Consider the following 27,217-nt stretch of genomic DNA (forward strand, 5'->3'; position numbering starts at 1 on the left):
TGACTCGGAAATCAACTTGCATAACTGAAACAAAACCACAGTTGTTTTTTTTAAAAAAGCACTCTCTCCTCTCCTCTCCTCTAAAAGATGCACGCAAACCTCTTTCACCACTTAGTACTGCCTGTCCCATCAGATCCGGCAGAAGAGGCATGCTGCGGGTCTCGTCTGTTAGGGAACTACACTTGGTGGGCCTGAGGAGGTGGGTCTTCTCTGTGTAGCACTCGCCTTATGGAATATTCTCCACACAGACACACTCAAAGTGAGGTCAGCTCCATCCCTACTTATTTTCCAGAAGTCCCTCAAGACCTGGCTACGTGACCAGGCCTGGGGGTCCCAGGGGACCAGTGAGATCTTGAGGTGGTTTCCATGCTAATCATCTCTCGGGTGTCTCATGCTTTTTAAACTTTTTAATAAAGATTGTTTTTGATATGTTTATTATTTTTATATCTCTGCTGTACGCCACCCAGAGTCACTTCTTGTGAGATGGGTGATCATATAAATTTGATTGATTGATTGACAGCACAGGACGTAAGAAGTGAGATCACATTAATATGCTAGCGGGAAAAGCAAGTCAAGATCTTACCCAACCCTTCTCACTGTCCTGCATTTTGCAAGACCCTGTCATATGAACAGTCATCTCAATTGTATTGTAATGACCTGGTCAACTATGTGGCTTATTGTTGGTTATTCTTTTTAAAAACAGAAGCTGACATGGAAGAGTTTTGTACCCACAAAGTTAATTCTATAGCACTTCAACATAATACTGAGCAGTTATTTTCAAAAGAGAAAGGAAGCAACAAAGTTTGCTCTGTTTCCCCATGATTTGGTGGCAAATAGTTCCCTTCTGCTCTACTAGAAAGCCACTGAACTAACCTCTGACATTCAGCTGATTAGCTGGCTCATGGCAGCTATCAGAGCAACCTGTAGACGGCGGAGACCAGATAATGTTTTCCCACTGCTTGCGGCAATGAGAAACCAGTGTTTCTTCTCCAGCCAGCCAGATGAATGCTCTTAATCATCTGATCATTATCCTTTAGAGGGCACAACTAGATGAACAAGTCCACAGCAGGTTTGGCTTGCTAACTCAAGTTAAAACACTTACTACAGGTTTTTCAATTAATATTTATTTATTTGCTAGAGGAATATGCTGCCTTTTCTCCAAGAGGTGAATGCAGAGTACTTAGCAGTCCCTTCTCCATTTTTTCTCACAACAATTGCCTCCTGAGGTAGATCAAGATGAAAGAGTGGGTGAGTAGCTGGTTGAAAGTCAGCCCTGGACTTGTACTTGAGTCTTCCAAGTAAGTGCAAGTTTAGTCTGAACACTGCATCAGAATGTTAGTTTAGTCTGCAGAACCGTGTGTGTCTGTGTGTGTGTGTGTTTACAAAGATAAAGATAAAAAGCAAGGCATAATCTGACAAATTATCTGCAACATTTCAATAGAATGAATGGACACACCTTAACTGGAAATACTCACTAACTACATACTGGATTTACTTTCTGGTAGTTCATCTTGGATAAATCTAAGGCCCTTCAATTTGATTCTGGGTCCAACATTTAAATGTCAGTTGAGAAATCTGAATTTTCCTGTCTTTAAAGCATGAAAAGGTAGCAAGCCGACCATATTCACTAATTGTGTGGGAACTGTTTAGTAAACATTTCCCATTATGGCCTCACCTTCTGTGCTTGAAACAGCAGGACCTACATTTTAACAACCAGCAAGGATGGAAAGGGAACAGAAATAGATCGTACAGTGAGTTCTGAGCATAAGAGAAGCGCATTAGATCTCATGTGTCTTCTCACTATATTCAATAACTAATTTTCTGCAAGGAACTCAAGATGGAGATTGATTATCACACTCCAGAGGAGTTCATTCCTCCAAGAGACACAAGACCAAATCATAAGATTGTGTATTCACTTAAAAATAGCTGTACCCTAAAATAAAACATTCAAAAATTAGATCTGTCGTTCACTCTGATGTCTACTTAGGCGTGAAGCTCACTTGGTGATGTCATTAATCAAGGGTACAATCCTCTGAGAATTTCATACAGACACGGGCATAGAATATTTGCCCTTGTGATTGTGCATATGTGAGGGAGGTATGTACGTGCATAAATACACGCACATGAGTGAGTATTACAATCATATCTTTGAACAATATCAACCACTGTCATATTATATATATATTCCCTGTGCTGTTCATTTACAAGAAGACGACAATACAAGAGGTGAAGTGACCATCTTTATCAATATTCAGCTCAGACCTTGAACAAGGAATTTATCACTTGCAAGGAATATTCCATTAATCCCCATAATATGGGGAAGTTCAGTTTCTGGAAAATAACAATGCTTTCATCCACCCCTATCTCTATATATCTTTATTACTACAGGTTATGCTCCATCTTTTCATACTTCTACAAATGCACAGAGGAGTTCCATGAGCATGAACGATGGAAAAGAGTATCTTGCAGCAGTCAGACAAAAGCTGGGGAAGAGGGTTGTGAGAGAATTGGAAACGGGATGTGATAAGCCAGGACTCAGTTCTTTCATCTGAAATGTAATAATACTTTTTGTGCAAGGTAATAAAGGCGGGACAAAAAAAAAGCTCCTCCCATATCTTAATCATCCCTGGAATGAGAAGACATCTATAGTCAGTAAAGACATGATTGAGTCATGCTCAACTCCTGCTGGCCACGTAGACACAGACACAAAGCATGCAATTTTCTTGACAACAACACAAAAGTGCCTCGCTACTGCCTTTTTCCAGGATGTTTTTCTAACTTCCCAGTCCAACCTACAGCCCTGGGATTCACTGACAGTCGCTCATCCATTCAACCAGGCCTGAACCTGCTCAGACAAGGACACTCAAGGGCTTCAAAACTCTGCACTGCTACTAATCACCTAATTATAAATTAGCAAAGCATAGAATGATGTCATGCAATTTTGGTCAAAAGTTTACTGATATTTAAAATGCGTTTAATTAGAACAATTTGAGTTTGTTTTTTAAAGTAAAAGTAATCCTAAAGTGACCCCTCCCAACCAACAACAACAAAAAAATTAACGAGGAGCTGAAGGAGATGAAGCGAGTGAAGAGACGTCTAGAGCACCACTGGTGCTCAACCAAGCGCAAGCTCGACTGGACATGGGTTAGAGCTGCTGTTAAGGCCTACCTTGTGGCAGCAAGGGCGGTGAAATAACAGTACTCCTCTGCCCTTGTTGGATCTGCAATTTGCCGCCCTGCACTCGTTTCAGGTGATGCAAGCCCTTTCTTGGATAAAGGAGGCCTGGGGAACCTTTCGCAGGGGCATGCAGAGGAATTCGCTCAGCTTCTGTCAGATAAAATCACTCAGATTCACTTGCAGTTTGATGCCAGTTTTGTTGCAGGTCCAGAGGAGCTACCTGGGGTGGAGTCTTGCCCAGTTCTCTGGGAACAGTTTGAACTTGTTGGACCCGAGGTAGTGGATAGGGTTCTTTGAACTGTGAGCTCAGCCACCTGCTCTCTAGATCCATGCCCCTCTTGGCTTGTGAAAGCGGCCCGGGGGGTGTCATGTGAGTGGGGTCTAGCAGTGGTTAATTCTTCTTTGAAGGAGGGGGTTGTTCCTTTACGTCTTGGTGTACCCCCTCCTCAAGAAGCCATCACTGGATCCCCCCATACTGAACAATTTTCATCCAGTATCTAACCTCCCTTTTTTGGAAAGGTAGTTGAGAAGGTGGTTGTGCAACAGCTTCAGAGGGCTTTGGATGAAGATGATTATCTGGATCCTTTTCAGTCAGGATTCAGACCCGAGTATGGGACAGAAACAGCACTGGTCGCACTTTTGGGTGATCTCTGGCATGGGCGGGATGGAAGTTGTGCATCCATCCTTGCCCTACTTGACCTCTTGGCAGCTTTCAACACCATCAACTATGGTATCCTTCTGGATCAGCTCAGGGGACTGGGAGTGGGCAACATGGTGCTGTGCTGGCTTGCCTCCTTTCTCTGGTGTCGATTACAATTAGTGGTAGTTGGGGAGGAGAGATCCTGCTCTCAGACTCTACCATGTGGGGTGCTAGAGAGTCAGGCACTCTCTCCTCTCCTATTTAACATCTACATGAGGCTGCTGGGTGAGCTCATCCGTCACCATGGGGTGAGGTATCATCAGTATGCTGATGATATCCAATTATACATCCACTCCTGGCGAACTAACCAATGCTGTTGATGTCTTGTCCCGGTACCTGGAGGCTGTGAGGGTCTGGATGGGGAACAACAGGCTTCAGCTGAAACCTGTCAAGAATGAGTGGCTTTGGGTTTTGTGGCCTGCTGGTTCTGGGTCTATACCAACTTTGGTGCTGGATGGGATGGCAGTGCCCGAAACAGACTCGCTGCACAATCTGGGAGTCCTCCTGGACTCGCAACTCCTGTTCAAAGAGCAAGTGGCAGTCATGGCTAGGAGGGCCTTTGCACAGCTTCATGTTGTGCACCAATTGCGCCCCTTCCTGGATTGGGAGGCTCTGCACACAGTCACTCATGCCATAGTCACTTCCAGATTGGACTATGGTAATGCACTCTACATGGTGCTCCCCTTGAAGAGTATCCAGAAGCTTCAATTGATACAGAATACAGCAACGCAGGCAGTTATATGTGCTCCTAGAAGAACACATATTATACCTCTGTTTCACAAGTTGCACTGGCTGCCAGTTTGCTTCTGACTCCAATTCAAGGTGCTGTTTTTGACCTTTAAAGCCCTTCATGACATGGGGCTGGGTTATCTGAGGGGCCACCTCTCCCCAATTACATCAGCCCATCCCATTAGATCTGGCAGGGAAGGTATGCTATGGGTTCCTTTGGCCAGGGACTTGCATTTGATGGGTCCCAGGTGGCTCCCTCCTTGTGGAACATTCTCCCTCCTGTAGTTAGGCTCGCTCCTGCTATTGTTTAGGAAGTCCCTCAAAACCTGGTTGTCATCAGGCCTGGGAGTCTTTGGGAACCGGAGACATTCTTAGATGATTCCACTATGATTGATATTCTGCTCTCTCCATGGGGTTTGTATATTTAAAAATTTTTGATAATATTTTTATTTCAATAATTATTTTTTAAATCTTTTTATGATTGTTTTTTATCTATTTACTGTTTTATTTTATTGTTGTGCGCCACCCAGAGTCACTTTGTGTGAGATGGGCAGCCATATAAATGTGACAAATAAATAAATAAATAAATAAACATCAACACTTAAAACCATAAAACAAGGCCATTACAACAATGACGGAAACACATCAATGACATAGCAGCAGAAGTTTAGCCAAACACTTGGACAAACAAGTAGGTCTTTAGCTCATACCAAAAGCTAACCCTAAAGAGATTTGGTGGCAACCATAAGTAAACAAGAAGGGAATCACAAAATTGAAGGCATTTGCTTGAAAATGCCCCTGAATAGTTACAGTGAATCTATGGTAAATCTAACACCTGTGAAATTGTTGTCAGCTACCCAGAGTTGTGTGTCACAAGATGGGTGGCCAAATAATTTTTTTTAAATAAAGAAAGAAAGAAAATGGCATCCCCACTTTAACTTAATTGCTGAACAAATATATATGGAAGAAGATGATCCAACAGACATCCAGGTTACAATTACAATAATAGGAAACATATGAATTTATAGTGATAAAACCAAGAATTCTTTATTGTGAGCACCAGCTGAGTTTGACTTCATTCATTCATTCATTCAATTTATATGGCCACCCATTTCAAATACATGACTCTGAATTTGGCTTAATGCTCCCCAATCCTGAAAAATGCTGAGTTCAAACATATGTTCCTTTAATAGTGGAAACACTTTGCTCTGGGCTTCCTTTAAAACAAAACACTGGAAAAAGGGAATTGGTAAGGATGCTTTACTTGATTTAATTTTAAGGACACCTAATGGTATTCATCACTAATTCATACATTATTGAAATCCATTCCTGCAGTTTTGAAAGGAATGGATTTCAATAATCCAGTCTTCTTTAAATGTCCAAATCTCCTTCTGTTTCTCTCTCACACAGGAGGATCCCTATATTACTGTCAAAACATTTTTTTTCCCAAATTGCCCTTCACAAATTCAGAAGGGGGTGAGTATCCAGAATGTTTGCATTGCCACACACAATAATCAGAGCAGTAAATATTTTCCTATATTTAAACACAAAGCACTGCAGGTAATTAATTACAGACAACAAGATGAAAACACTGAGCAAATACATACACCGCTGGCAAATCTCTCAGATATAAAAATATTTACACGCATTTATTAATGAGGCCTCTTTTTTTAGCTTACACTGTAAAATCCCATGCATCTTCATGGAATTCTATAACATTGTTCGAGTATGTTTAGCATGGCAAGCCAAATTTATTAAAAAGTAATCAAAACCTTGTGGGGAAAAAACCTGAAAGCCACAAAGAAGCGTGCAAGCTTTCGGGTTCTCTGATTTTTTTCTTCTCTATCTTCCTAGGGTTTTTCTTCTGCTTAATTTGGTAATATCATCCCTAATGAGGAATCTGGAAGAACTGAAAAGTGTGCATGCTCATTTTGATTGAGTAATGGATTTCTAAGCTATCAAAGCAGATAGATGCGAATGCAGTACTTAACCTAAGAGAAAAGACATGCATTGCCCACAAGATTCAACTGGAAATTTTAGCAAGTTGGAAGTTCAAATTAATTCAGATTTGATTAAGGGATGAATTGAAGGGGAAAAAACCCTCAGAAACCTGAATCATTGTTTTTACTACTGTTTACTGTGAAGATGTATAACTTTTTATCACAGATCTATAGATCCCTAGTAACCCATAATGAGCCAGGCTATAGAATGGAACTTCCATGTTCTGATGCAGCCTATCACTAAATACCATTTCATGACAGCAGTTCCAGTAGTCCTGGTTATGGTCACTAAATGAGGACCATGCTGTCATTAGGTGAGGACCTCATGGTTCTCCAGCCCTGCCACACTCACCTTGGCTTTAATTCCTCCCATCCGCCTATCTCCCCCCTCATCTCTGTCCTTTTGGTTGCCCTGCACTTCACCACCTATCCATCACCCCCAGCTGATCTTCATCATCATCTTCCTCCTGCTGCTGACGAGATGCACCTTGCCGAGGCAGCTGCTGGCCCTTCATAAGGCCTTTCTGATGCCATGTGAGGCCTCCTCAAGGCCTCATGAAGGGCCATCAGCTGCCTTGGCCAGGCACACCTCATCAGCAGTGGGAGGAAGACAACGGTGAAATTCAGCTGGGGGCAGTGGGGGGGGGGCGGCAGGGGTTGGCAGCAGCAGAGTGCAGGGTGGCCAAAATGGCACAGATGGGGGGGGAGATAGGTGGGTGGGGGGAGTTGAAGTGCAGTTGTAAATGCAGGTGGGCTGCCAAGCACCCAAATTTTGAACATGTGAGCGCAGGGGCGCTGCAACAGCCATAACTTTGAGGACCGGCCGTAACTACCATTCATTCAGCGCTGTTATAACTTCGAACAGTCGCTGAACAAATGGTTATTAAGTAAGGACTACCTGTAGTTGCAACTGTTTATAGACAGTTTGTGTCCAAAATCACAGGGAATCTTCCCAGCTACTAATTTTAAGCTTTTTTGCTGTTTTATTTTTTAAACTGATTTCACTAACAGAGCAAAGAGAGGCCTATACATTTCCATCCTCTAAGAGTGACACAACTTAAGTATTCCAACTGATACTAGATAGGCAGCTAACTGGAGAAAGAAACTCACTAGGTACTTTTCACTCTCTTTTAGATCCTGGGTATGGTTCTTTTCAAAACATAATGTATTTTTTTTAATTGCTTTTAGTTCTATAAAAAATGATATCCTGTCATTTGAATTCAAATGCATCATTATGCATTGTATAGTGTGCTTTCATCACTACAGGTAGTCCTCGTTTAACAGCTGCCCCATTTAGCGACGGTTTGCAGTTATGATGGTGATGAAAAAGTAACTTTGTGACCAATCCTCACATTTACAACCTTTTCAGTCTGTAAAGCAAAAGAAAGCTGAAGTAAGGTCATAAGCACAGTCGTGATTTCAGTTATTGAGATAGTTACTCTGCAAACTTTGCCTGTACCAAGAAAAGGTTCCTCTGATTTTAAATATTGGACTGCTATCCCCTGCCTGGAATGCTTGAGCACCTTCCAGTACTGAATCTCATTTGCTTCTGCAAACACAACATTGATGCTAAGCACCGCTGCCGTTTCTGATACTACAATGACAATAAGCGAGAAACATTCCTTGAAGCCCCAGTCAAGGGTTGAAACAGGTAGCCATTCAGTTGGAGAAGGCAACAAGGAGCAAAGGGTATGTAACTAGTTAGCTGTTCCCCCCAAGAAGGTGAGATGGACAAAGGAAATTAGTGGCAGCTTATGCAGAAGCCGCAAATAAGCCACAGGCTCGTGACTTGCTACCACTAACATGCCAATCAGCAGGACCATACTTTACTTGGTTGCCTTGCAAGAACAGGGAAACACTGCTGCACCTCCCCAAACATTACAGTGTAGAATCACTAAGCGACAGCAACAAACAGGTTCTTCAAATTCAGACAGGAATTGCTTTGTTTAGAGCGTAATGGGGGAGACATTCATTTGCACATTTTTCTAACATGCACTTCTTAAACCTATGTGCAAACTAGAATGCAGCGGCTCCCAGATCTCCACTTTTCCACATTCAAAGTTGGAGTTTACCATACCAAAAATGCATTTATTTGTGGGGAATGTACACAAAAAAATAGTGGACCAAATATGTACATTAGAAAAATAATAAAATTGTAAATACATTTCTATGCAGGGAGTCTTAAGAAAAGCTGACATGGAAGTAGATGAAAACAAACATCGTATTTAACACAATGGAGCTATACTCTAATTGAGAGATTAGCTTATCCCAATGAGGACGAACAGTGCACTGACGCAGGAAAGTTGTGCTGGTGGAAGGAGGTGAAGGAAAGTCAGCAGTAATGCAAATTGCAGGTATGCCTTCCACCCACATCCAGCACAACTCCCACTGAATACTGCTACATCATTCAACCTGGCATCATGGAGCCAAGCAGCGACAGGAAGCCAACAAAATGACACTGACTTTATCTTCAACCTGACTTCATTTTGAAATCTGTGTTTGTCCAGTACAATAGCACAACTCTGACTGGGAAAAAGAAAAATGCCTCCCCATTCCTCTGCCAGCCTGCTTCGTTTCCCTGCTAACTCTGGAAGATGGTAAGTCTTTTCTTCCATGACCAACATGGAATGTAGCAGGACAGTCAAGGTGGAATCGGTTGCTCCGTCTCTTCCTCGTAGATGGTCTTGGCAGAAGGCCTTAAAAATACAAAAAACTAGACTGGTACAAAGAATGGTTTTCTACTCTCTTTGGCTAACAGAGAAATGCTATGCTAGCATTCCTGCCCCCTCCCCCCCGCGCAGTATAAATGATTATTTCATTCCACAGGAATGTTTCTAGCATCAATCTCATCCTCTGCATGTACCTCCTATTTTGTTCTACAATTCTCTTCCCATTATCCCATAACAGCATGCCTTTTATTTTTTTAGATTTATATCCTTTCCTTCCAAAAAGTTTGGGATGTCATATATAGTTCATCTCCCACCCTGTTCCCAATTTTTTCCTCCAAACAATTCAGTGATTGAGGGTAAGCTGAGCAAAAAGGAATAGTTGGATGAATATATCTTAAGATAATAAGCCAAAATATTAGCATAATTTTTGGTTGCTCAGATAATCCTCCTATTTGTGAATGAATCACTAAATCAGGAAAACTTCCGAACTTGGCTTCAACTGAATTGGGATATTAATCCAAATTCAAACTAGAGAATCAAATGCTGTCTTTACCAGAGACATTAGTCATTGTTTCCCTGACTCAGGAGAACTAGGAAACTATAGCTTATGGAAGACTTTCTGGTTTGATGGTTCACTTATGCACATGGCCAGAAGGCACATTCACAGTTTGACTACTGAGTGGCCCAAGGTTATTCATTAGCTACATAACTAATCTTATTTTAATACCGTAATAATACAATTTGACTGTAACTGCAACATGCAATTGGGTTGTGAATCTTGACCCTTTCTATATTGACCAAGACATTTTCCATTCTCTGAGCCCATCATTACAGAGACACTGTCAATTAAAGCAGAACCATCCAGATACTTGAGTGGAGGAAAAGGAGAAACTAGGTTCTTCTGGTTAAGCATCTCTGCAAGGCATAAATTAACCGTGGCGGTGAACAACTGGTAACATGTAATCTGTATAGAAAAACAGGATGCTGCAGGCAATAGGCAGGTAAGCAGACAATTACCCTACACCTACAGTAACAGAATTAAAACTGAGTTACTGAACCACGCCAAGCAAAAACTAGACCAACATTTTGGAGGCCAAGAGCTGCACTTAGCATTATTTGCAGGGCTGGGGGGGATGAGTTCAGGGGTTTATTAGCTTCTTAAATATAATATGCCCATCTCGAAATGGCAGGAAACTCTTTGTCAGTTGGAAGCCACATGCTATCGTGGACTGTGGGTTGCCAACACGACCTATATCAATGAAGTCTTTTTAAAAGTCTGTTGTTAGCAGGGATGATTCTTTGAAGTGGAAGATCCCAGTGTTTGGGGAAATAGAAAGACTGCCTTACTCTTCCAAGCCCTTGATTCCCTTCATATATTCCTGTGTGGCAGTCAACATTTTTAAAAGCCTTCTAAAGGAGACTCTTCAAAGTCCAGGTAGACAGTCTGCCATCCTCCAGATACTGGCAACCATAACTTCCAGTAGTTCCAGTCACTCTGAGTGATCTAGAGGACCACACATTTGCACCATGCTTTAAACCTGGAGTGGGCCAATGAGAAGCTATCTATTGGATCAATTGTTTATCAGAAATAAATAGTTTTCATTATCTGAAAACCTTTGAATGCAGTCAGGGAAGGAGGGCCTATCAAGCCCCATACCATATGACCAAGGAGTTAAGAATCACACCAACTTCAATATGGAGTTTTAAAGCAAAAATTAGGGGCATGGTACAGGATCTTGGGAACTGTGACAGGAACCTCCAGCCCTCTTTTATTAGGGAGTTCATTAAGGTGCAGTCCTTGAATGTTTTGAATCTCTTCTTTCCTTTTTTTTGGAGGGGGGGAAGCCTGGACTATCTACTGTTTATGAAATAAGCTACTAATGAACTCTTCTCCCATCTGTTGGTCATTTATGTCTAGAGTTCCTCGTTTCCTTTTCAGCCTCCTCTAAGTTTTCACAGGGTCTTACGAACAAACTGGTGGGCTAGAGGGGAATTTTTCATTTCTGCATTAGACAGCATCATGCCTATCTGAAACAGCGGTACATCCATCATCCTTTTCATGAAGCAGCTTTCACTAGGAAGCATTCTCCACTACAACAGATCTAAGCCAACGGTTCTCTAGAAATCCCAGACAGAATATCTATCCTGAGTACCTGATATGCAGCACAGAAGTGCATTAAGTAACACTGTAAAACAACAACATTCTGGAAGAAGCATACATTTTATTATGTCCACACATGTTAAACTAGGAATTGTTTAATCATGGTTTGTTGAAAAGCCAGAATATTCTGGTTGACATATAATATGAAGCCATATTATATGTAGGTTCATATAACATGGTAGAGCAAAAGCAAACAACATTTTAGAATTATATATGAAACAGGCCACCAGTTATTGTTTAAGAGGCTCTCACATTGCACTGATCCTTTATTTGTTTGTATTTATTATTTCAGTTTCTAAGTTACTGGTCACCATGCCATATCCTGCCCATTCACCAATGACTCTAGGCAGTGATAATGCAGTTGTTGGTTTGTTTGGTTTAGTGTACTGTGCAAATCCAGCCATAATCCATGGTTTATGGTTTAACATGTTGTGGAAATTCAGCTAATTGTAGTTCATTAACAAATCATAACTAAACAAACTATGGTCAGTGTGATGTGTGAAGTCAGTAGGCCATTACCATTAGCCCACATTTGCATGGCCAAACATCAGGGATGACGGGAGTAGTGCATAAAGAGATTCTGATCAAGATACAAAGCAAAAGTTCTCTCCAGTTCTTTATGGGTCTCAGAAGCAACATCTAATCGTTTTCTAGTTGCCACCTCTATGTGTTACGTGAGGAAATCTCCCTACTTTACTATTTAAATCAGGGAAAACTCAAGGATTGAAAACCAGATTGTTCATACTCAGAATATGCTCATGAGTCACAACCATATTTTTTCAAGAAAACATGCTTGCTTTTGATAAGTGTTAATAGTTTCTCTAAATAGTCATAATTTGGAATATGGACACCTGCTGTTCTGAGAATGGAACATTCCTTGGAACTCTAGAAGGTTCTATTTCTCTTCTAGACCACATTGTTCTGGCCATTCTAGAGGTAGCCCAGCAGTTTCCCTGAAGTACATCTTCCAAACTAGTATTTGTTTATGGTATTCTGGACATGGCTGGTCCCACAACAGGCCTATGGCATCTCGAACACCATGTCCCCAACCCTACAAACTGTTTCTGGTTCAAAGGTCAAATTCCAGAAAACTGCTATCCACCCCACCCAAGAACAACCAGATTAGCATGTTCCAGTTCAAAAATAAATAGAAAATTCCTGAACAGCACATCCTTTTGTCATTGTGATTGCTGATTCTCAATCATTACTACACTCGACAACCTGGATATTCCCATAAATTATCACCTTCTGAAATCCTCTTTGAAATCAGAACAAATGATACCTATCTTATTAGTATAAACATCCATGTTATCTTACTCTATGTTCACACATATTGCTAAACCAGGATTTAAATAATGGTTCATTCAATAAGTCACAGAACCCCATTCACAAGTAATACTATACATTAATGATAGGTTCACACATCAAACCAATCTCCAAACAAACGAACTTCATTATGGCTTAGTGATAGCTGTGATGAAAATAGTTTCCAATGCACAAAGTCATCACAAGCCAGACCATACTCTTCCAAATCTCAGATGTTTGCAAATAACAAGGCCAGTCTCTGTACACCCTGATAAATATGCTAATATAAATGATTAAATTCAAATACCAATGATAAAATGTACAGTAAATTAGTCTTACTGGTAATTTAAAATTCCTGTTATTTTATATTGATCTATTTTAGTGACTATATCCTGCCCTGAGATCCATTTATATAGATACAGCAGGTTACAAACATTTTAATAAAAAATTGCTTCATAATTAAAGAACTAGCTCATATTGTGGTTGGGATAATATAGACTGCATTGTGAAACTCAAGAGGGGCCTGAGAAGGGCTCTAGGCTTCTACTTGATAGTCTTGATTTAAACTTTACGCTTTTTGGGTCCAAGTGTATTGGGTAAAGTGTGAAACTGTACTTAAGTCAATAGGTTCTTCCACACATGACGCACAATTAATTCTTGTTCCAACTGCTTTTCTTCCTGAAGGAAATTGCTTTGTTTGAAGAGCTTCATGGTGGGATGAACAATATGCCATAATTTAGTGCTATGATAGAGCCCAGGAGAACTTTGTCCAGCCATGAAAAAAGAGATTGCATGCACGAACCACTGCATGAACCAGTTTCAACATTGGCTCTCCTGGGCAAATCAGGACAGTAAACCATTGATTCAGTCTGGGTTCTTCAAATAAATCACAATTAAAAATAAACACATTTGCCCTACCTGACATGTTAATGTCAAAGTATTGTTCACTGAAAATGAAAGCAAATGCTTCCTTTCTCTTTTTGTTACTGCTTTGGAGAAATGAGACAAGATGAACTGAAGGCTTTTTCTAGCAATATACTGATATATCTGAATGCAGCTTTCTTATCTGATCAAGCAAACACAATATAATCTCTGCTTTTCTGTCACTTCCTCTATGTCTTTTATCAGAAATAGAAGGGGGTAGGGTTGAGTCCAGCACGACTGAGTTCATCTTGGAAAACAGAACGTGTGGAAGAGAGAGAAAGCAGTGACAAATATTATGTTCTAAGCATGGCACAAGTGCTTTTTCAAACACAATTTCCTGTCCAGAAAATACCACCTCAGAAAAGACCATGTTTCTCAGTAACTTCCCACCAGATTCAAAATACTATGATATGAAGGCCATCTGTATTCATTGTGCTTCTTTTGTCCTCTCAACTTGGACTACCTTGTGGGCTCCCCAGAGCAGAAAGACAGGATTTATATATCAAACAAACAAAACAAAAAAAACCTAAACTTAGCAACCATTACCTCCGCCTAGCAAGTACCAATCTGTACTGGGATGGAGAAATATAGATAGATCTGGCTATAACAGCCATTCCGCTGCTAGTATTTGGGAACAGGAAATAGTGCTAGTGAAAAATCCCTGGAATATTTGCATGTCTTTTTTAAGTATGAATAGGAGGTTGCAGTTCTACACGATGCACACAGAATTACTCCTTTGGTTCCCAGGGTCAATTAAGACAACACTGGATGCTCTGAATCTACTAAGAAAGAGGTTTACTTCAGCCAGAATGTAACAATTATCTACAACTATTTTTCTCAATCTCAGCAACTTTAATTTGTGTGGACTTCAACTCCCAGAATTCCCCAGCCAGCACACTTCCCAGTTGAGAAACACTGAACTACAACATTCATCTCTCCACAAGCCACATACAGTGCATATACTCACCCACGTAATGCATATTAAAGGCCAAATACTTGTACTGGAAGAGGGGATTGTTGTTTAGGCTACTTCTTTGGATCTGCTGGAAGAAGGAACTGACATCCCATCGGTATAAGACGTCCAAAAGCATGATGCTTGGCACCCGTAAGGCCACATTCAACATTGCTTCCAATTTCTCCTTTGCAGCCATGCTGTTTCTTTTCTGAGATGTGGGGCAGACTGTAAAGAGCCAAAAGCAGCAAGTAAGTTTAACAGTTGCCACAGATGTAATACTGATGAACACTATTTATTTTTTATTTATTTCAAGATTCATAAGGCCACCCAACTCAGACTGTGTGACTCTGGGCAATGTACAACATAAACATACAATATATCAAAAAGAAGAAAAAACAACGAAAATGATCTAACAGCAAACAATATATAAATATAAGATGTAAAATAGCAACTAAGTACCCAACAAAGCAACTTCAGTGGGGACTCCCACTCAACTGACCCTAGCGCCTGGGGGAAGGGCAAGGTCTTAAGGGCTTTACTAAAGGCAAGGAGAGTTGGGGCTGGTCATATATTGGAGGGGAGATCACAAAACCACAGAAAAGCCATGCTTCCTAGATTCTGTAAGATGACAAGACCCCTGTGGGAGCATTTGGGGCTGGCAGATGTTCTTGGGAGAAGGTGGTCCCTCAATTAACCCATTCCTATGCCAGGTATCACCAGCACCCTGAATTGCACCCAGAAGCCTACCAGGAGCCAGTGCAGCTTGTGGCTTAGTGGTGTTATGTGGGTATAACAAGATGCACCCAGAACTACCCACACTGCTGTAATAGTCCAATTGGGAGGTGATCAAGACATGAGTAACCATGAGCAAGGCCTCCCAGTCCAGGAATGGGTGCAACTGGTGCACAAGATCCCTGGCCACAGATGCCACCTGCTCTTTGAACAGGAGCTATGAGTTCAGGAGAACCCCCAGATCATTCACCAAGTCTGAATGAGGTAATGCCATCCCACCCGAACCAAAGATGGAAACTCTGCAACTCCCAGATCTGGGAGACCCAAAACCCATAGCCGCTCAGTCTTAGTAGAGTTGAACCACAACCTGTTCTTCCCCATCCAGACCCTCACAGCCTCCAGACACTGGGAAAGAACCTCAACAGCTTCACTTGGACGTCAGGGTCAGAGATGTATAGCTGGGTATCAGCAGCATATTGTTGATAACTGACCTCAAACCAACATATGATCTCTCCCAGTAGCTTCATGTAGATATTAAAAAGGAGAGGGGAGAGGGCAGAGCCCTGAGGCACCCACAAAGCAGGGGCCTAGGGCTCAACCACTCCCCTCCCACCAACCAGCTTTGGAGAAGGAAAACTACCACAGAACAGTACCCCCCACCCTTAACCGGTCCAGAAGAATACCATGGTCAATGGTATCAAAGGCCACTGAGAGATCAAGGAGAGCCAGGATGGACACACCATGCCCATCCTGAGTTTGCCATAGATCATCGACAAGCGCAACCAAATACATCTCCATACTGTACCCAGGTCTGAATCTTGACTGGAAAGAGTCCATATAAACTCCATTTTGGTTATATGAATGAATTAATTTGAAGACACTGGATATATCTAATGAACATTCACACATAACGCTGGAATCTGTCAAGCTAAACTAGTCTTCAAAAGGAAGCACAAAAGCTGAACTTCTATTTTGACAGAGCACAGCTTGAATGAATAGTAGGTAGATAAATTGAAACACAGCATGATGGAAGACAAATACCACTATAGTAAACCCACAACTATGGATGGGGATACATCCCAAGTTACTTTTTCAATCATGAAAACAGTCTGACTAAAAACATCGCTGAAATAACAGAATGGAAGTAGAGTTATTTGACTGCCTCTCATCATTACTGAGTTTCCCTCAAGATATGAAAATAATTAAATGACTACCTTCACATTTTTAAAAATCAAGCCCAGAGATCATAGTCTTTACCACATGAAATAGCTTAAACTCACTCACAAACCTTGAGTGTTGTGGGGATCCTCACCAGGCCTTGTCTTCATTCCAGCAATCTTTAAGAAATGCATTTTCCTTTAGCTAAGGCACAGGTTTTATGTTCCAATAATTTGCTAATGATGTTCTGCATTGTCTAGAGTTCCTTCCCTTGTGAATATCTAAAAGACTATCTTTAGCGGGGATCATAAATTAATATGTCTAACATGTAATTGCCACATTCTAATTAATTATTTTTTTATTCTGGAATAGAGAAGATATAGGAGTTCCACAATATCAGGCTCTCCAATTAGGTAAATTTAATAGGAACCAAAGGGTGTAGGTTGAGTCCAATGCTAGCAACGAAGCCCCATGTGTGACTACATATTGCAGTTTTTTGAGCCCAGGAATCTAATATAATTCAGGGCTAAGAGGGATTTCGAATAGCCCCGTAATAAAAAGCAATAGTTCACATGGAAGCCATATGAAGCAAAGCTAACTTATGTTATATAACTTGGGTCAGCCATAAAAAAGGCACCCACGTTTATTTATTTTATTTTATAAATGTATAAGGCTGCCGAATTCTACAACGAGGCTGGGCAATGATATCCACAAAAGGGTAGATAAAAAATCAGTTATCTTTTTTTAAGAAATAAAATAGGGAGCTTTTTCTATTTAAATAAGACTTTTCTTAAAATGTATCATAAACATGTATATAATCAGGAACATAACTTCTAATAAATATTCTATATTACTTTCTAAAATGGAGATTTTTTTTAAAATAAACATTGTAAAATGGGGGGGGGGGGAGGCAGAAGATGTCCTACATTCTCTGAAAAGCACAGAATTCCTTTTTAGTCATAGCTTGGGAAAGGCTACGTGCCTTTTGAACTTTAACATTATTTGACTGCCCCCCAAGGTTTTCTATTGCCTCTTTCTTTCACCTAATCTCTATCCAATGTTATTCCTCCCTTTCTATGCCATGCCCTGTGCAGCTACTCCTTTCCCAACCTCATTTCTACCCTGTTCCCCCCACCTTGCCCCACCATTTTGGACTGGTTCTTCTGGAAGAAGGATGAGAAATAAGTAAGTGGGCCTGTGTGTGTTTATTTCTTTGTGTGAGATAAAATGGTTGGCACCTATAGACATAAACCAATTAATTTTATAAACCAGGTACCTTAGTTTACAAGCAATTGATTTTAACCATACTATTAATTCAATTAACATTATTTCTTTTGTTCTGACTCCACCCTTTCTTGAGAATGTGGCTTTTGGCAGGCATATATGTGTGCGTACATATCTGCAGGCACAAGAGTATAAAATGCACTTGCTTATTCAGCCAGGAAAAGTCTCCCAGATTACTTTCAGCGGAGCTGACAACTCTAGGATGACACACAGGAGAAGTTGAGCATTCAGCAGGATTTTTGTCTCTGTGATACTGCCATTTCTGTCTATTCCTGGGTGGAAGGGGCAGGGGGGGAGATCTTACATTCTGCCTTGATAACTGATCCCTTTGTAAAAGTGCAAAGATAAAGAAGGTCAATGAATATAGGAATTTTGGAATAAGGGAGACAATTTTGGTAAGGACTAGGGCTTCTGAATACATATCCATGGCTAGGGGGAAGGCACTGAAAGCAAAATACAAAGTGAATTCCTACAGCCCTGATCCTGAAGATTTGAGGGATAAGCTTCTGGTATATCCACCACTGACTAATCCTAAATATGGTAGCAGGCCATAAAACAGATCCCATTCTGGGGATATTTTCATGAACTGTCTATAATTGGGGGTAAGGAAAGTGCCTATTAAGGTTAAATTTATCTAGAAAAAATCTAACTGGTTTGTATACTATGTACCTTCTAAAAATCTAATCTGCAAGTATTGCTGAATCCTAAAGAATATAAATTTATGTTATGCCAAACAAAAATGCATTTTTATCAGAAATTATAGAATCTTCCTGACTTATGGATAATTGGTGCTTTAAATAATAAAACAAAGTCTTCTCAACTAGTACTTTGAACTGTAATTTATACCCATTTGCTTTATATCTATCCTGATTCACAGGGCAGCTATTCATATTCTGGGATCTTCCAAGCTCATAGAAGATGACTGAGCAAAAAGCCTTTGATGGATTCATTATTGGGAGCTCTAAAAACTGATTATATCTGTGGTACTTAATTTTTATTTTGTGGAACACTCCAGAGAAGTGCACTGGGGGCTCCAATGTTGAAGCAAGCTGTAAGCAACACATTCTCTGTAGTTTTAAAGATCTGTCTAGCTTTTGTGACATCACCTCTCTCTCTCTCCCGCCTCCCCTTCCCCATCCAGCACACAGCTGGGAAAGGGTTGGATTATTTTGGCCAAAAGTTTGAATTGATTGTTTGCAAAAAGCTTTTGAAATTAGGTCAAGAAACCCACTTATTTCCATCTGGAGTACTGCAAGCAGACCTATGCCAACAATAAATGAGTAACACAAATCACACACTAATAAATTACAGCAACGTGGAGAGAAAGATTCTGGGAATTCCAGTTCCAACATATCTATAGATGATGAGTTTAGTAATGATGACTGTATCATGATAGAGAGAAGAACCATCACAATGTCCCTTTATATTTAATGTACAAAATTTCTTATTTTATATCATCTTTTAAAGTTTCATCTTATGAAACTCATATATGTATGCACACACACACACACACACACTTACGTGCACACGTGCACAGACCCCTCCAAAAGTATCTGCTTTGCTGCAGAATATATTGTTACAACCAGAACCTCTGCCCCTTAGCCAGATATATTCTTGTGCCTGTCGTTGGAGAAGAAAAATGGGCAGAATAATTAAGATACTTTCATTTAGCTATAGACAGGTGCCTATTGTTCCAAGTCACCCACACTACATAGGTTGTGCTGTAACCTGTGCTCCAGACAGCCCATCATCTCCAGACAGGAGCTTTCAGGACTATTGCACTCCATCTTGGTTGTGCAGTTGGCACATTTACAGCCTTCAATCATTTCTTGTTAATGCACACCCCCTTAAAACCTGTAAAATTCTACCTTTACACACTGTACCTAACACCTAGAATGAATTCAGCAAACCCTTCCTCCAAGCAGACCTAGGGCTGAATTCAATAATGAACACAACCAGTGAAATGAAAAGTGACAGCAGAACGGATTCCCCCAAATTCTGCAAGCACTAACTATTTTTAGTTCCTGTTAGACAGCATACAAAGGGCAAGAACAAGAAGTCTCATTACATGAGCAGAAGTCTGCTTCTATAAAGTAGGGTGTAGCCTACATCTAGAATAGTATTATAAAACTCTTGATTGAAGGCGTTAGGTAATAGGTATTAACCCCTCCAAATATAACTTAGCATTTGCTTACCTCCACTGTTATATTATTCATCTTGAGCTATAAGCAAATATTTTAACAATTTAAAATTCACTCAGGAAAATCTCTATCCCATTTCTAAACTTCCACTGGGAAGGAAACTGACAAAACCTTGCACAGAGGATTTTGCCTGATCTTGTATGCATCAGGAATGATTTAAGCTGGGTATGTAAGAAATAGTCTTGGGGGCTCCAAAACATTTAGTGGTATGAGCTGTTACAACAGGTCAAACGCTTATTCCAACCTGGAGTACTGCAGTCTAGGGAAACTAATAGGTCTAGCACTCAGTTATAGCCAGTCTAAGATAAATTAGCTTACATATCATTTTAAAGACAAATGTTCTCAAAGGACAGTCATGAATTTGTAAAGGGTTACCTTTCCAGAACAAAACAAATATTTTATTTGATGTTTTATACTTCATTTTGGTTTTATGTCAAACTGATCAGTAAACTGTTTACATTGACAAAAACCTTGTTTACAACTTCAAGTACAGTTATTACATAAAAAAAAAAGGACATAAGAACCTGCTGGATTGTACCCCTGGCCTATCTAGTCCAGCAGTCTGTTCTCACAGTGGCTAACCGACTGCACAAGAAAGCCCACCAGCCTCTCAGCAGATGGCCTTCAGAGGTAGTCACACTGCCATCAAGGCTAATAGCCATTGATCCCCATGACTTCCATGAATTGGTCTGATTCTTTTTTGAAGCCAGCCAAACTGGTAGCCAGCACATCTTGTGGTAGCAAAGTTAATTTCATGGTGCAGTAAATGTGTATTGATTTGTTTTATCCATCCTGAATGTTCCTTTAGTAAAACATACTGCTGGGGACTGCATCAACTCTTTGCACCTTTTAACCACTATGGCAAATGGTGAGAGAGAAATAAGGGATTCTTCACACACTGACCCTGTATCTATCTCTCACCTGGCCCATTGTTAAATGAGTCTCGGTGTTTAAGAGACAAAGGGAACTTTCTCCCTCTCTTCTTTCTCTCTTCAAGATGTAGTTTAGAAAGAAGTGAGGATTTTCTACCTTCTCTTCAAATATAATATAATTTTATTAGCATTTATTGACAGCTGGGCTAACCCTATTCTGGCATCCAAGACAACATCTTTGTATTCTTGTCTGAGACTGCATGAGAAAACTGAACTATGCAGAACTAGTTGACTAATGCTGAAATGTGCAAACTGTATTAAACAACATAAATGACAGAGCTATTAAACTGGTTCTAAAATTATTTCAGAGCAGTTTTTCTGTTAGTGGGACAAACAGAACTCAAAAGCTAATTCCAGTGAACTTCTTTGCAAATTCAAATAAGAGGATGTCTGCTGAAACAGTACAAAAACCTGTAGGATTCTGCCCCAATGTTACAGCATACATCTAGTAACTTTTGCCAGACGTAGCACCTATGGTTCACTGGACTGACTCAGATAGAGTAGAAGCACATAACACAGCAAGGTTACTCTGGGCGGCTATCACAGCTTAAGAGACTCCAAATAAAAAATGGAAAACAAAAAAACAAAAAACATGTAATACAATGTTTAGCTAAAGAAATGTTATTAAACAAACAAAACTCTCTGGGCAGTTCACAGAATAATGCATAATAGCTTCTCAACAGATAATCCAAAAAGCATTTATAGGCAGCTACTTAGCACAATACCCTTAATAGTGAGGGATCCTTTTCTCTTTTTTTTCCCTTTTAATCTGCACTCAGTCATTACCGACTCTGCAGTGACTGCTTTTGGAAGAGTCCTTTGCAGTTTTCAAGGCAAGGTGTTTCGGAAGTGGTTTGCAATAAAACTAAAACTGATAACTGTTTAGTCCTTGGAGTTCTCTGAGCTTGGTTGTTTTCTGGCAGATGTTTCAAGATGTTTGCTAGCACTGAAGATGTTACCCAGCAGGTAGTGAAACATCTGCCAGAAAACAACCAAGCTCAGAGAACCCCAAGAACTCTACAGTTCAACCCTGAGCTACATATATTCTCTTCTATTGGATAATTATTTGCCAAGGCTGTTTTGCTAGACTACCACTTACAGTGCTTCCACATGGAAGCATATCCTCTAGGTGCTCAGATCTGGAAGAATGAAATGAATTATTTCAGTAAATATAAGGTGGGTGGGGAGGATGGCTCCATTGTGGCAGGATGTTGGATGTTCAAGCTCCTACTAAGCAACTCTGCCTAACCTTTTCGCCACATGCTGGATTCCACTTAAAGCCAACCCTGTGTAAATAAATTGACTTTTGAAATTTGCAAGCTAACCAGAAATCCACAGAAGACACTTTATCAGTTACCAGACTGGAGAGGGAAAAATTTACATGAGAAAGGCAATATCCAGAGTTTCTAGACTGGTCTGGGGAATTAAGCATCTTCTTCCAAAGTTGGTTGTTATGTGATTTTAGTATGTTAGAGCCAGTCCAATAAAATCTACTGGCTTAAGCAAAGGTCAAGATGATGCTCCCTCCCACTGTTGTGCAAAAGCTAAATGATCTGGAAAGTAAACCTTTCTTGAGGACTTACTTAAGAGGCATATTTCAGCATGCTGGCAAAGTAGCCTAGAACAAGGTCCCTCAACCTGAATGCCCTTCAGGTATTTAATTGGTAGAGTAAAATGTGTGAACTTCAACCTTCAGTGTTTCCCAACCAGCATGACTCTTGCTAGAACTCTGGAGAGTGTTCAGATCGGGGAAGCCTAGCCTAAAGAATGCAGAGCCAGCCCTGTCATGTATTACCCTGTTCCCCAATTTTGTTGCCACTTCTCAGTACCTGCTGCCTGGGGCCACTGGCTAATCATATACAGTAATCAACTCTGCAGAAAATCCACATCTGTAATTATTTCACCGTGGAATATTTTATCAAAGATTATAGATCAACCTCTTCCAGGAAAAGAGGTTGTGACATTACTCACCAACTAGTAAGACTAAACTGTTCTAAAATTGCTACACAAAATAATTAAACAAAATGTGAAGTAGTTTAAGGAACAGAACTAGGTTCCTTTTTTACACAACCAAAATTACAACTGTGCTACTTCTGAAAGTAACATCCAGGTTGATGACACTGGTTGCAGAAATGAATAAGTTTCATGGAACTTCAGCAGCAAAATGGCAAAGTGCTGACTTACTAAGCACTTGTATGATATGGTTTTGATCCTGAAAAGAAAAACTTTACAGAATTCCAGAGAAGTCACTTCTCTAACGTGAGGGAAACTGAAATAGGATTTTGTTCAATATAGTACCTTTGGAGTAGAGGTGGGACAAAGTGGGACTTTCCTGTTGCTATTCAACTACACCCATGGTTCACCTCATTTCTGATATTGTTTTCAGCAACTGCATAGTAATCTGGTGCTCTCAAATGCTCAGAACGTCAGTTACTATTAACATTAAAAAACAAGGGTAATGACAAAGGATGACGAAAATTGTAGACCGAACCAGTGGAAGGTGATCTGCCTGCTTTTCAAAAGATTCATAAATTGTGCTAAATTGTCATGCTGCTAAATCAGCCCCTATGATTTCTAAAGCATGGTCTCTGGCTTAGCACAAAGAGTGAACTCAATCAATTACAGTTTATTCAGCAAACCACAGATTAGTATGGTATGTGAACCAAGGCCTTATTTTGAACTGCAATATAAAAAATATGAGACATGGTTATGACTCACGCAGACCTGTTTTTCCTTAACAGATAGAATTTTATTTCCACCTCAGATCACAGCCGAGTTGGGTTACTAACTTTTTCTCCAGCAAGTCTGCTATAGTAGAATTGCAGCAAACAAGGAGCTTCCCCACTATTTCAAGAACAGCTACAGCTGGATAATTTCTGCTTGTTACATTATTGTTACAACACAGAACCTTTGCAAGCTAGCATTCCATGCAATATAATTAATAACTACAGTACAAGCTATCAGAGCACCTCGCTTTAGAGACTCAAGCAAACTAGTGATCATACCACCCACCACAATTACAAACAGAAATTCGTGTTTTAATTTATTAAAGAAGATTACTTGAGAAGAGGAAACCTAGATTCAAACCTCTACTCCATCATGGGGCTTAGCAAATGACTTTAGGCTGGTCATTTTCTATCTCTTAGCTCAGCCTACGTCAGAGGGTGGTTGATGTGAAATAAATTTAGAGAAAGCCCTCATGCATTGGCCTAGAGATTTCAGAAAAAGCCACACTATAAATGCAATAAATAAACAAAAATGGCAAACAGTTAAGTGGTAAGCCATTATTGCCTTATTACACTTTTGGTCATATCCTCTAAATTTAAATAACAATGGTTACGTCCAAATAAGTTGATGATGTCACCTGCAGCTCAAACTTTTATAGTACATCCTGCTGTTTTCAGTGGCTTTATATTCAATATAATATACATGAGATTACAGTTTTGCATACCTACAATTAAAAAAAGGGGGAAACTAATACACCCTAACTATATTTAGAAGAGAAAATGGAAAAAATGTTTACCTCCATGCTAAGTGTCAAACATAGCTGTAAAAACAAAAAACAAACCCCAGTATTATATCTAGAAGAATCACCAGTCTCTATTTTAAATTCTGTTCCAAAGTCTACTTCACTTAAAACAAATTTGAATGACAGCAAAACCCACTGGTTAGCACTTCCTTGTGTTTTCTAACACAGAATAGTCCTGTGGAGTCCTTGGAGTTCTCTGAGCTTGGTTCTTTTATTTATTTATTTATTTACCAAATTTTTCAACCACCCATCTCCCCCCGATGGGGGAACTCTGGGCGATTCACAACAAACATTAAAAACATAAATACCTATAAATACATAAAACGTTTTCTTGCAAACGTTTCATTACCCCATCCCATTTTAGCACTGAAGATGTTACCTAGCAGGGTAATGAAATGTTTGCAAGAAAAGAACCAAGCTCAGAGAACCCCAAGGACTCCACAGTTCAACCCTGAGCTACACAGATTCACCTCTATTGGTACAGAATAGTTCACTGAATTATCTTTAGCATCACATTTTCCTTCAAACCAGTTCAACTCATTAGCACATGATTCTTCAGTTCTTTTGCCAGAAGACGTAATACCTAATTTGAAGACAGCTTTTCAATAACTAATCTCTCAGCTAAACTCAGTAAACTGAACTAAATAGTCCCAAATGGATTTTTTTTTAAAAAAAAAGATAATTAGAAATTTTAATTTTGGAGAGAAGAAAGCGCTTAACAGAATTTAATCTCTTGATGAGCAAGAGCAGCAGGCATAAGCTCTCCAACAAAGCAATTTTTCCATAAGCATTTGCTTTCTACAAATTGTACTTCTCCACTTCCTTGTGGATTTTCTGCACACAATAGGAAAGTTTTATAGGAAAGGAATTTTCTGATCAGAAAACCCCAACAATATTCAGTCATGAACAAATGGAAGCTTTTGTCCTAGCCACATGATTTCAAACCTTGGTTGACTTTGGTAAGGCTTTTATTTCCTTCATCAACTTTCGGACTTCAGCGGTAATGCCTTTATAATTTATCTCTTGCTCTGGGCAAACCAATCAGACCAAAACCGTTTTAGGAAGCAGAGTACCACAGGTGGTGTATAATGAAAGTCACAACTAGGGTCAACCCGCCCCCGCCCCCATCAACCCAGTTGAGGGCTCTCATCACACAAGTCCAAACTGTTCCTTAGAAACCGTAGTCTTCCCAGCCCCCGCGGTCTCCCCCTCCTCACTTTCGTGCAGAGTCTAGGAATCTCCCTGTCCTCTGCCTTGGACGCTGAGTGCAACGTCAAAAGTCCCAACATTTACCAGTTGTGTGTTGAAGAATGCTCCCCTCGCCTTGGGCCCCGGGTAAGCTCAGCCGCGTTTGAACTCTAGTAACCCCAGCACAGCTAGCTGCCAATCGAAGGCGGCCGACGCCGCCTGCCTGGCAGGCAAGGGCTGAAGGGCTTCCCGACACCAATCGGCGTTCCCGGGGGGCGGGTGGGGGACGATATTAAAAGGCTTCCCCCCTACTTAAACGGGGTGTGTGTGGAATTGTGGGGGCGTAACATTCCAAGAGCGAGAAAGGATTTTCCCGGCCTTTTCGAGACCACCCATTTCACGGGTAAAGCGGGGAGCCTGGCGGGGAGGGGGCGGAGAAGGCCCTAGCTGCAGGGAGAGGGCTGGCGATCTGCGGGCCGGGTAGCGGGGAAGGTCAGCCAACTTGGCAGGCAGCCGGGCCACGGGGGTGGGGAAAGATCGGGGGTTTAAGAAGCGTAGCGCCGAGATGGAGCAAATCCAGGAGAGGGCACAGAAGAAACAGAGGCAAGGGGCTGTAAGAAAGAGGCGCGGGGCACGCGGCTCCGGAAAGGATCGGGACCCGGCTGGTTGGTGCGGATCTCTCTAATCACCTGGCCGTGTGATGGGTCTTCACCCCAGCCGGGGCGGAAGAGGGGGTTCCTTGTTGCTTTGCCCGTCCGCTCCCGGCTTCCTTCCTCCTCCGTCTCGGCGCTGTTCCTCCAACAGCCGCTACGGCACCATGCCCGGCCTGCGCTGGGGTGGCTGCAACCGATCGCCCCTCCAGGGCAGCATCGCCGCCGCCGCCGCCTACCCGCTAAGGGCCCCAAAGCCGACCCCAAGCAAGCTCCCCTTCCCCATTAACGGACGGCCGGGGCCCCCCGCGCGTTCCTGCGTTGCGCGCTTCCCGCTCCGCTAACAACCGCCTGGATCAGGCAGCCTCCTCCGCCCCCTATCCTAGCGGCGAAGAGCGCATGCGCTCCGGGGCCATCGAGACAAAGTCGCTGGCTGCGCCGTGGCGGGAGGCGAGCGGGAGAGGGCCGCCCTCTCCTGGGGAGCGAGGCGCTTGCGGCTCTCCCTCCCGCCCCGAAGGCTTCCCCGGGCGGCCATGTTCGCGAGAGAGCCGTTCCGTGCTGCAAATCCGGTAACCGTGAAGGCAGACATAACGCCTGATCCCCGCCGGCCTTTGCGGGGTTTCCAAGCGGCTTCGTGCCCGCCTCCTTTACCAAGAAGTGAGACACGTTGCAGTCGCCCGAGGAAGGGTGGATGGTGTAGCTGAGTGTGGAAGACGAGGACGTTGTAAGCAAATTCCTAATGGCAGAGCTCATCAGGACCCATCCGGAACGAAGCCCGACTGGCTTTACGGAGCTTACTCCATTTAAGTGACTTTGAATGTACAGTGATAAGGATTGGTTAATTATGTGCTATCAATCGGTATGACTCTTAGCGACCACAGATAGATGTTCTCCATCACACTCTGTCCCTAATCTGGTCCTTC

The 27,217-nt window shown here is 41.4% G+C and overlaps 1 protein-coding gene across 2 annotated transcripts in view; it reads right to left on the reverse strand.

The window, feature by feature from the left end:
- Positions 1-26,884, reverse strand: part of RNF145 (ring finger protein 145) — a 73,573-nt gene extending 46,689 nt beyond the window's left edge. Inside the window, exons 1-2 of one of the 2 annotated variants that reach the window (XM_007422501.3) lie at positions 26,334-26,884; positions 14,633-14,845 (exon numbers count right to left, since the gene is read on the reverse strand). In XM_007422501.3, coding sequence (XP_007422563.1) covers positions 14,633-14,816 — 184 coding nt within the window. In that variant the 5' untranslated portion in view covers positions 14,817-14,845; positions 26,334-26,884. Of the gene's footprint in view, positions 1-14,632; positions 14,846-26,333 lie in introns of those variants that run through there. The other variant, XM_088133901.1, reaches the window with a different exon arrangement.
- Positions 26,885-27,217: the final 333 nt, after the last annotated feature.

The sequence above is a fragment of the Python bivittatus genome, unplaced genomic scaffold (genome assembly GCF_059951505.1).
Source record: "Python bivittatus isolate LINGU-HERP-01145 unplaced genomic scaffold, Pbiv_v1 ctg000080_np1212, whole genome shotgun sequence".
Lineage (NCBI taxonomy): Eukaryota > Metazoa > Chordata > Lepidosauria > Squamata > Pythonidae > Python > Python bivittatus.